Here is a 12,336-nt window from a genome sequence, read left to right as displayed (position 1 = left end):
TTACCTCTTACGTATATTGTTGAAAAAATAAAAAAATCTACATAAAAAAATAAACTTCTTGGACCAGTTGGTTTTATTAAAATATTTCGAGTTTGTCTAAATGTTTGTGGACAATTTTTTTCAAATTTCAATATATTTCACCCCCTAGGGAGTCATTAAGATTAATAAAATATTTTTTTCATAATTATTTTATTTAAAAAATTGTTAATCTTAATTACTTCCTAGAGGGTGAAATCCAGTCTTTTGTCTTCAAAAATTTAGACAAACTCAAAATAATATAAAAGGTGAAAATATAAAAAAATGTTTTCAGGCGTTGTCTTGTAGGTGAAATGGTCCAGCCGGATGAATCTCACCCACATGATAAAGGTTTCAGCTCTTTTACTTCGCAAAAGTAAACAGACATAATAGTTGTGGAATCGTGGATGCTTAAAAACATAGGCAGAATGGTGAATTTTACACAGTGTTTAATGTGGCCACTTAAACCAGCCAAAGACAGGTCATAAGTCCTGTAAATGTCTAAGCTTCCATATTCCCTACTCAAAAATGTTTTCCCTCTCTGTTGCAACAAATTTAGAGTTTTTGATAACTTACTATCAGAAAATGATGAAAATGAAAAATAAGTCAATATATTTAAAAAAATAATATACAACTTATTAAAAATATAGAGAAAATTGAAATACTTTGGTAATTCAAAAGATAAAAATTTATTTACAAAAATTTTATTCCTAAAAATACGTCTGAAAAATCACGTTCAAATTTAAATATTACCAACACGAAAAATTTACCCGTTTATTCTGCTAAAGGAAGTTACTGTTTTTTTTATTCTTTTAACATAATTATATGAATTTATTTTAATATCTGAATTAGGAAGGTAAGTTTTATATTCTACGGTTGCGGTCATGAACAACTTGCATCGATTGAGTTTTTTTTAATAATCTGTGCATGTATTTTATTTTATATAAACAGAAAATATAGGGGTTGTTATACACCCTTTCGGAAATCGTCATAATTAACCTTCCCCTGCTTTAAGTAATCACTCACTATTTAAACGAAAATCCTCCCCAATGCCATTATAGACCAACTATGAATTATTACGAGTGATATTATAAAGTAAAAAGTAACTCAAGTAAAAACTAAATAAAATCGTTAAGTTAAAATTGGTATTAATGTTTAATAGGCACAAAGTGGACATTTTAGAGAAGGTAATATAGAAGTCTAGGCATCTACAGGACTTATGACCTGTCGTTGGCGGGTTTAAGTTGCCACTTTACACACTGTGTAACATTCGCCATTCTGCCCATATTTTAACATCTATATTCCTTCAATTCTTTAATCTGTTGATGTTTGTGATGGGAAAGGTTTATGAAAAGCTGATTAGGGGAAGACTTGACGTCTCCCTGTCGCCTCTCTGTGACCGTCAGTTTGGATTTGTCCGAAGGAAATCTACTGAGCATTCCATTTTATATGCACTAAATTGGGTGAAAGATAGCAGCGAAAAGTACGTCATGGGTGTATTTCTGGATATATCTGGTGCCTTCGATAACGCACGGTGGCCGATGGTTCTCTCAAAACTAAAGAACAGGCTCTGTCCGGGACAGCTTTTTAAGATTATTTCTAGTTATTTTGTTGACAGAGAGGTGTCCATCAGGTATGGCGATACGTGTGTGGTTCGGGCATCTACTATGGGCTGTCCTCAGGGTTCGGTTCTTGGGCCGACCCTGTGGAACCTTTTATTCGATGACCTTTTGTTACTTCCGCTGCCAAAGGGTTGCACGACGGTGGCTTATGCGGATGATGCGCTACTTTTTGTCTCTGGAGGATCAAGAGCTATGATAGAGAAGAAGGCTAATTAAATTATTTCACCTACATACTAGTCCACGCCTGAAACTTTTCATAAGCCCTGTAAATGCCTAGACTTCTATATGGTAATATTCTGTAAAATAAGGTAAAAGAAGGTATTCTGTAAAATGTACTTCATCTCTGTTGTAATAATATAAACAGATTTTCTGAATGCTTCAGCAATGTTTGAATTTTTGACAAACTGCAAGTCATTTTGGGCTTGAAATAATGCTTTCAAATCTGCCTCATAATGCCAAATAATTCCTTCAAGTCATTGACATGTTAATATGTAGACGCGCCCTATAGAGTAAAATATTTTTAAAAGTAGTGACACGAAAACGAACCATAGTTACTAAGTTTGTTTATTTATACCAGGGCAGCATTTAACAATCACGCATATGCTACCAAAAAATGGAGGATACTAATTTTTGGTGAATAAAAACCTTGGCATTTTAACGTTAACAATCAACATTATTTTTTATGGATACCAATCAAATTATTTCCTTAAATTCCTTATATTTTGACGCATTTATTTCTTTACACTGGATTTTGTGGAATGCAAAAATAATATTAACGCACATTTATATATTTTTAAAAACTTTTTCCTATCAGTACAGCGCTGAAAGTAAGAAAAGCTTCGTAGTTGCGCCGCTAGGCGTAGTTTGACGTTTACAGAAAATAATATTTATATTTGAATATTGATAGTTTTAAGCTTCGTTAATCACACGTGGACTAATAATTATTAATGAAAAATTACGCAATCCTTTTTACAATGTCTATCCGAAAGGTTTTTACACGCTTTCATGACACAAGCAAGCATTTTGGTTTCGATTCTAAATGTCACGCCTGAAGAACGACTAAACACGCGTTGGGCATGACTGAGCGTTTGGGTGTGAGTTAAGTTTCATATTTTCTGAGGGCTCAGGGCATGTCAATCAGTGGCGAACGGTGATTTTATTTACAGGTAAGCTATACAAAAATATCATTTATTTGTACCTACATAGGAGGTACATAATATAATGTAAGTAATATATATTATAAATTGCTATTTTTTCTGTGGTTCCGTGTGATACAACAACTCTCATCTATGAATTCAACTCAAACGACGTAACGTCGTGATATATTATATTGTGTAGCTATATAATCCATTAATTTAACACATAACTTACACAAAAGTTTATAAAAAATAGTACAATGAATTTAGTCAGTCATTTCGATTGAAATGTCAACTGGCCAATTTGTTCTAGAAATGAATAATGCCAAAAACGGCCGCGTCGAGCGCCACATGTGTTGCGAGTCATATGTCAAAAGTATAATCTCAAAGAAAAATAGTCCTTAAGAAATAATGTTTGAAACACTGTTTTCCAAATCGAGAATCTTCAAAGAATTTGTGTAATCTGCAAGTTTACTCTAAGAGAAAAATCCCGCCACTGGGTTTAAGATGTTCAAAATATAGTCCACTTATTTGTATGAAGAAATAAGCTGGAGTAATCGGCTAGTTTCTTGGCTCGTTGCTGGCGCTTAATAATATTTTTATTTATATTTGGAGAAAAATACAAATGGTGGCTATGTTTTATAAGAAATAGTAGTAATTTGTTTGTTTTTCTATAAATTAAGTTACCGTAAAACATTATTATGGATAATCAAATATAATGTTAAGCTGCGCATAATCGCTTTTATACACGGTTTGCCCCTGATGTCTATGTGTATTAATATGTCAATGTTTAAAGTACATAACACGACGCAAAATTAGAAAATCATAGACGTTTCGCCATTAAGCTTAAACAATGGCTGTCATCACCTGGCCATGGTTGGATGAGCCGGATACGTTTTGGAGTAACCTAAAATTGGCCTGCTTTTTCATTGCAATTTCTATTCTTCTATATTCTACGGTGTTTAGCCACGATGACGTCCTCGCCGTGTAAATGTCATCAGACAATAATAAAAATCAAGCCGTTTTGCCTAAGCAACCATCTTCGGAAATTTTAAATTATTGATTACATAAAAAAATTTAAAAAACCATACCAGGGAATGGTGTGTAAAATTATCAAGATACACTGCAATCGGAGTGCTAATGCAGTGCCCTATGTACCACGGATACAGATAGGAAAACAATGATGAGCTAATTAAAGTTTATCTTGTTTTTAAATTACTTCAAGCAATATTTTTATTATTATTATTATTTATTCACTAAAAATATTATACACACATTAGCTGATTACAGAGACAAAATTTATAGTGACACAACCAGAAATATATTATATAATATATTTGCTATTTAAAATACTTAACTGTTATTTTTTAAATGTAACTGTTTCTGACCTGCCTTTGGATATAAACAATATTTTGTATCCTGTAAAATCTAAAAGATTTTTTTTTTAATTTTTACTTTTCTATATATTTTATAATCTTGAATTTATTTATTTATTCATTTTTCCGCATTATAAACAATAATAAACAATAAAAATAATGTGTCCTCACTGGGGTGTTACCCTTGCCGAGGAAGCTTAACAATATACTTTTTTATTTTTTTTACATGTGAGAATATTTGATATAAAGAGAGAAATTGCAAAATGTTAAAGACAACTTTAAGCACTAGGTATTTATGTTTATATTTAATCTAAAGGTCAACAATGTTTTGAGGTTGTCCAATTTTTTGTACACAAGGACTGGATTCAACCCCCTAGGAAGCTGTATGTCAACATATTACAACATAGATGAAGAACATTTGAGAGAAGGGAATATATAAGTCTCGGCATCTACAGGGATTATGACCTGTCATAGGCTTGTTCAATAGGCCGCTTTACACACCGTGTAACATTCACTATTCTGCCAATATTTAACACCTATTTTTTACATTTTACATTTTTTTTTTTTTTGCACCACAACAGGCTAGGAGACCTAATTACAGTGGTGAATGGTGAATTACATCACTGAGCATCCAGGCTTGAGAAAAATCACATTTTAATTTTTGTGTTCTCACCGGGAATCGAACCCGGAACCTTCCGTGCGTGAGTCAAGCGTCTTGACCACTACACCACGGAGGCCGCCTATTCCTTCGATTCTTCCATCTGTTAATGTTTAAGGAGGAGGAGCTAAGGGGTTGAACTTTACACGATTGGTTAATTTTTAAATCAAAAAGTGGGCTATATTGAAAAGACATTTGATTATTCATAAGGGGAATATTATTTTTTAATGCTTTTTTAATGTGAAATACCTCCTCCATGTTGTATAATTTAAGAAGGATTAAAGAAAAAGATATTTGATTTAAATAATCAAATATCTTTTCAATATACAGTTACCAGTAGGAGAAGGCAACTGGCCGATTACTTCAGCTTATTTCTTCATACAAAATGTATACTGTATTTTATCGTCTCAAAACCCAGTTGCTGATTTTTTCTCTTGAAGTGAACTCGCTGATTACAGATATTATTCGTAGCTTCTCTATTTGGAGAATAGCATTTCGAATATTATTTCCTAAGGACCGTTTTCCTTTGATAATATACAGTTGACATATGACATCACTTCTTTCATCCGCCGGTCTTAATGTTATGTTAGTGGCGCTCCGCTCGGTGCATGTGTCAATTTTTGGCATTATTCATTTTTAGGGGTTATTAAAAGAAGGTCACGTGGCGGTGCTCAGTGTTAACATTTTTGTTCCAATATTATTTTGAATACATCTAATGAATGTCATTGTTTTATTTTTTTTAACTTTTGCATATACAGCAAGGCCTTGATAGTCCGAACACCCAAAATTTATACCCTGTTCGGATGGACGAAACGTTCGGATGCAGATATTTTAAAGGGCATTTTTCGATATAAAACAAAGTATGTTGGATTATATTGTTCCAAAAATATTTAATGTGTTGCCACTTGACATGAAAACATGTCATAATAAAAATAAAATTATGTTTTTATTACGTAAGCGGTTAGTAGACAGAACGTTCTCACATTGATTTATTATTTATGTAAAATATTTTTTTATCTCTCATTGAATACATTTTTGTTATTTTCTTAGGTTAACCTTTTCTTTTATTTCGTTCTTATTTTATTTCCATTTTTTTGATTTTAATTTCAATAGGTACTTTTATTTTCTTTTTTTTTTTGTCTGTAGATATGAATTGAAATTTTCGATTTACTTTGTTTTATTTTTTATCTTGTTTTGATTACATTTATGAGCAAAATCTTTCGCATCTTGGCCGAAAATGACAACTTATTCAAATAACAAGGCCCACAGAGGCTTCTCAAAGGTAGGGGGGTCGTTCGGACTATAGAGGCGTTCGGATTAGCTGGGGTTCGGACTATCGAGGCCCTGCTGTAATATGTATTGAATATAAATAATAGACAATATGCCTTCATATATAGCGGAAATATTAATTATTGTTTAAATTTAATTGGTTGATTATAGGTAATAATTATTTTAATTAAAAATAAGCCGGTTTTCTGTGTTCAGCGGCTGAAGCGGAGAGATGACATTGTATTCACACAAAACTATAGAGAAAGAAGCCGTATATATACTTTATTACTTATATTATGTATGGTATATGCAGGTACAGACCATTAAAAAAATATATAGCTTACCTATAAAAAAGTCACCGTTTGCCACTGATCTAAATGCATTATGCATGCTTACTAATACGACAAAAAATTATGTATTCAAAAAGTGTTTGGCTCAATGCAAGTTAAATGTACATTGAGAAGAATCAATAATGGTATTATATGGCACAAATATTTTTTTTATCTTCATATAGTAAATGTTTTATGTTAACAAGTGTTGATTATAATTTTCTTGCAATTAATTTGATAAATAAATACATCTTTAGTATTGATTATTATTTGTACCTTGAGTGCATTCAGATAATTTTTCAGCATCTGTATGTTGATGAAATAAATGGCGCTTTCAAGGTTAGGAAAAAACTGCATTTCATACATCAACTCGTTGAATGGAAGTCAAGGGATTTACAGGGCTTATGACCTGTCATTTGCTGGTTTAAGTTGCCACTTTACACACCTTTTATCTAAAAATATTTGGACAAACTCAAAATAACAAGGAAACGTTCAAAAAGGCTATAAAAAATGGAAAGTGGAGCGCGGTAGAAGTAAAATGGATTGTCCCATTTGCCCAAACCAATATTGAATCATTTGCCGCACAAATGTTTAGTTTACGTTATGTTTTTGTTCTTTTATTTTGTGTTTTATAATATAAATAATAAAGGTATACATATATGAAATATGAACATAAATACGTAGTGTTAAAAACTGTCTGAACATTTTGTTAATTATCTCTGTATATTAAGTCTTTTTTGTATATTCTCACCGGTAAAAATATATTTTTTTAAAAGTATATTGTTAAATGTCCTCAGCACAGGTTTAACCCTAGTTTGAGGGATGTTCCGACGTATTTTAATCACAAATGTTTATAACTACCAAAAAATAATTTTAGAAATACTAAAATAATGAAAATAAATAACATTCTGAATGCTTGAAGGTCAAATTTTGGAAAAATCTCAATAAACTATACAAATTGACATATTTCCCAAACTAAAAAACTTTAGTTACAAGCATAGTATTAAAAAATAATTAGCATGCCAGATATGAATGATTTTTCGTGTGTCAAAATAAAATAATAAATAAATCACTTTTTAGACGTTCCTACAAAGTTATGTCATCACTTTTGCTGACAGTCAATCTAATCAAGCTATATTTAAGGACTATAGTTACTTATTCGTCTTTGTTTACTATTGTTTTTATGGACCTGAATAATATATTGTGTTTCTTTTTTTTAAACATGTTTTTGTAATTACCTAGTAAAATAATACATATACATTGTAATTGGCAGTAGTGCTATATTGTACATTTAAATAAATAAATAAAATTATATAACTGTAATTTTAATTGAGTATGATAAATTTAAATTTAGTTTTCCCAATCTGTGGATTAAAGTATTACTCGTCTTTTATTCATATAAAAAAACACATCTAAGTATTAAAATATATTATTTTTAAATTGATACAAATTTTGGGCACTAAATTAATTTAATTTGTTCAATAATCATTAAAATTAATCTTTTTGTGTTTGGCATTAATTAAGAAGAAAAAAAGTAAATGTAAAACTAGCCCTTTGTTCAGTATTTTCCTACGGTAAAGAGAAAAAGGTCGATTTCCTAATAAATATGATTAAATAAAGTAATCGCTCTTATCGGAAGGTTGATTCTGCAAACGCTGAGATAAAACTCATGCAAAAGCTACCGATGCCTGAGGTCATCAAGAACGTACAAAAAAATTTGTTTAAATACAATTTAAAAAAAAAAAGAGACTTACCGGAACGCTCGCCTCTGCTTGGTAATTCTTCGAACCTCCCTTCCTCCGCTGCTCTCGCCGTCACTCTCCGAACCCTCTCCCTGCTTCTTCTCGTTCTTCCCGTTCCTCAACCGGCTGGCCAGAGAAGCGTTGAACACGTGCACACTCTGGGACTTGCTAACAGGCGGGATCAGCTTTCTTCCCCAGGGAGTTTGAACGACGTTTTCATTTTTATCCGCAGGTAAAACATTAGAGTTTGCAATGTTCAAACGGTTGTTTGTTATTTCAGCCATGTTTTTGCTATCGAGGCTTTTGCCGAGAGCGAAACTGCCATTTTTTAGGTTCTTCATTCTTATTGCGTTCGGACTTAGAGGATTTTCTTTCGGTATTTCACTTCCCGGTAAAACCTTCTTAGGAACTATCGGAACTCTCATCTTAGGCAAGTCTTTCTCTGTCTTCGACATGCATCTCTCCATTATTTTTCTCGCTTTCATTTCATCCATGCAAGGCAGTTTTATTCTTCCGTCAGATTTCGTGTTGTCTTTAGCGACTCTCGCGATGTCGGATTCTGTTCTTGAATTCTTGAGTTGCGACGGTTTGACTAGTGTAGGTTCTGGTGATTTCTCGTGGTCTACCTCGTCCTCGGATTCTTCGGAAGTCTCGGATGTTGAACAGCTATCGTCAGAAGAATGACTACTTCCTGAAGCACTCGCTTCATCGGATGAACTGTCGATTCCTTCGTCCTTCAGGCCCTAATGAAAAGTAAAAACATGTGTTTTAATATTCCAATAAAAAATACAAAGCAACTAAGGAGATGAATTCCTAAAATAATGTTTTGTCAATATATTTATAACATCAAAGTTTCAAACCAAATATAAACTTTTCAAACATTCTCATGTTTTGTAATGCCACAATAGATGGCAGCCATATCTCAAATACTTACTTTAAAAAATATATTATTTTATTGAAAAAAATATTCGACTACCTGAATGTTTATCGATAATAATAATCAGTTTATTTACTAAACGGTTCAAATGCAGATGACATTATCAGCAAAAATTAGAGACTCCACTTAACAATTAAAAACATTAAAATTTGTTTACAAACAAGGCCAATATTTAACCTAAATATGTAACATTGTCAAAAAATATATATATATTGGCCTCTATTACAATAGGAAGTTAACAGAGTTATCTTCATTGTCTATTAATTATAATCGTATTTTCTGTAGGAAAATGTGTTTTTTTTTAATTAAAATAAATTTGAAAAATTTAAGGCATTTTCATCAGTATCCTCTAATTGAACACTACTGAAAAAAAAGATACAAATATGAACATTTTTGTTTAGAAAACTTGATAAGATTTGGTCTCGTTTCTGTTTAATTTATTTATTACACGTAAAACTTTATATTTTTTTCGTCTCTAGGACTCATATTGACCATGTCGAGTCTGTCCAACACCGTTTTCGAAGAAAAGTGGCATGGTTGCTCGGATTGTAAAGGGGTAATTATTCCTATTTTGAAATAGAGCCATCTCTCAATCTGTCTTCATTGGAGAGACGTAGAACTGAGATGGACCTTATATGCATTTTCAAAATACTTAATGCTATAAGTGATGTCCCATCTCTGTTGCAATCAATTTTTTTTTTCATGTTCCCAACCGTGTCACCAGAAGTCAAAATCTTCTAATAGCAACTTTTGTTTTTATGCCTCAATGTCCAGAATGCGTAAATTAGTCAATTCATCACATAATTTGGAATTCTTTGGGATAGATCTTCTGGCTTTTCTTAGATCTCATCGCCACTAAAACAGTGTGGGATGAAGATAGATTGGCATGGTTTAGCTCGAAGTCTTGTATGTTTATTGTGATTATGAATATAATATTCACATTATTTTATTACCCTTGTTGGTCTTTGCTACGTAGCTTTCTGTTCTTTTGGTTCAGTTTCTTGTAAATATGTTTCTTCATGTAATTGTTGTAATTGGCTTAAGCTGTATATATAATAAATAAAATTTACTTTATAGACAATTAAGGATAACTTAACTTCCTATAGCAATTGGGGCCCTGTTATTACTAAATAAAACTAGTACATTATTTCTGCACCTACACAAAGAGATGCAGAGAAATAATGTATTTAGTATACGATCATAAAGTCTAGAGGACATAAAATAATCTATATCCTACTTACTTCTGAGCTCTCTCCTTTGGTTAGCGATTTCCCGATGGTCTGGCTGTTTTTGTCCAAATCACTCTTGGCTTTCAGCACAGGTGGAACGGTGGTCTTCTTGTCTGGAAGGGTCTTGACCTTGGCCTCCACAGCTGAGGGAAGGAGAGGAATGGCACTAGACCTGGACTTGAGTATTCCCTTGACTTCGGAAGTGAGCATCCGCGAGGCCTGCTCTGCCAACTTGTTCTGAGCCATGCGGAAATTCATTCCTGAACGAACAGTGAACATTTAGAACAGGAATAATATTGAAACAACTTTCATTTACGTATTTTTAGAAGTCATGCCCAGTAAGGCGGGTAATTTCAAAACGAACACATAACTAAAAATATTAGTACAGGTATCCTTCCTATAACACTTCTACAACACCGCTTTTTGTATTTTTGATTCACAGATGAGAGTGATAAAAGAATAAAAAAGGTCCATAGCTTTGGAGAGCGTAGGAGAGAGTATTATGCTCGTTTTAATTTAAAGACGTGTATATTTCCGTCCTTTTCCAGTAAGTGACAGAACGCTAGAACATATAAGATCTGGCGCTGGTCATACATTGCAAAAATCTAAATTTAAAAAGAACAACGGCTCAAACTATTAAGACAATGGAGAGGAAAATTAGCAATGTCGGGAGTGTACAATTTTCCATGTCTTCAAAATACGCATCTCATCCCCTAGTACGGATAATAGGAAAAATCACATTTTACAAATACCAATAAAAATATGTCAAATTAATTTACAAAAATTAATTGTATTTTCAGAATCAATATGGATATTGTGACAAAATGTTTTCATAAATAAATTATTTTTCAAATGAAATTGTTAAAAAATATTTCTTTACCAAAATGCGACATGTTTGGCCTGTGACGTCAAGATTCGTGACGATGTTGTATTTAAATTTAAACGTTCACAAACACAGTTCAAAATTAACCAGAATAGTAACGTATTAGGGCCATGGGCAACGCAATGGACCGTTTTCGCGAGAATTAAAAATTGTAACTTAAAAAATATTTTTTATGCTACTAATAAATACAAAAATTTTTTTTTTTTGCTCGAAAGTGTTTCATAGACCCTTATTAATTTAAATCGTGATATTTTGCTGTTATCGAAATATAAAAGTTTAGACAAGCAGCGGCGAAAGAGAAAATCATCAAATTTTACAAATATTCAAAGTTATATTTTAATATTTGACACAGAAATACATTTTTTTTAAATATACATCAATGCGAATCTTTTTTTTCTCTGAACCCACCAGTCTTTTTGTACTGCCCCGAGTCTCATATAACACTGTTTAATATAGCCTGGCCTTTTTAGGAACCTATCTATCATGTTATAGGAAGAATATCTGTATTTAATAAATATTTAAGATCATTTATTTATTTACCATCTTAGATTTAATAGACTGTGTTCAGGACAAAGGCTTAATCCATAATTTTTGGCCCAAGTTATTTTATTGTTTTAAAGGAAATATCTTAAAGGTTGTGCATATTCTAGTAGACGAATTAAAACCAAGAGATACTTCTTGTATGAAAAATGAGCATAGTTCGGAAACAATGAAAGTAAGACAGGTGTCAAACTATTAGGGCCATAAATGAAAGAAATAAATAGGATTAAAACCAAGATATTAATGTGAACCCAAAAGACAATTCGTATTCTAATTTATAGTGATAAAAATCTGTTGATTTTATAAAAAATGTCTTCAAAGAGAGTTTTTGACATAAACGACAAAATTTACAGCAGCTAAAAATTCTGAGCAAAGTATAACTTAATTTTGGCTATTCACATCACAACACACACAAGCGCATCAATCACATGCCTTTTTAGAGTTGAAAAGTTGATATTGTCGATGATACTGCAATACCACGTAACTATCGATTGAATTTTTTGGCAGGGGAACCTTAAAGGAGTTCTGTTAATTTATTTTTTTTTTTTTTAAAAGAAAATACTTGAGAGTTCTTATTACTTAATAAAACATTTGAATTTT

General features: G+C 31.9%; 1 protein-coding gene across 1 annotated transcript in view; it reads right to left on the bottom strand.

The window, feature by feature from the left end:
• Window positions 1-12,336, bottom strand: part of LOC148272506 (uncharacterized) — a 184,456-nt gene that overhangs the window by 155,730 nt on the left and 16,390 nt on the right. The window contains exons 6-7 of the mRNA XM_088239953.1: window positions 10,326-10,573; window positions 8,160-8,890 (exon numbers count right to left, since the gene is read on the bottom strand). Of these exons, the coding sequence (XP_088096079.1) occupies window positions 8,160-8,890; window positions 10,326-10,573 (979 nt within the window). The remainder of the gene's footprint in view (window positions 1-8,159; window positions 8,891-10,325; window positions 10,574-12,336) is intronic.

This window comes from Micrasema longulum, unplaced genomic scaffold (genome assembly GCF_059751315.1).
Source record: "Micrasema longulum isolate JH-2025_06_02 unplaced genomic scaffold, ASM5975131v1 h1tg002312l, whole genome shotgun sequence".
Classification (NCBI taxonomy): Eukaryota; Metazoa; Arthropoda; class Insecta; order Trichoptera; family Brachycentridae; genus Micrasema; species Micrasema longulum.
This window is presented reverse-complemented; position numbering and strand designations above follow the sequence as displayed.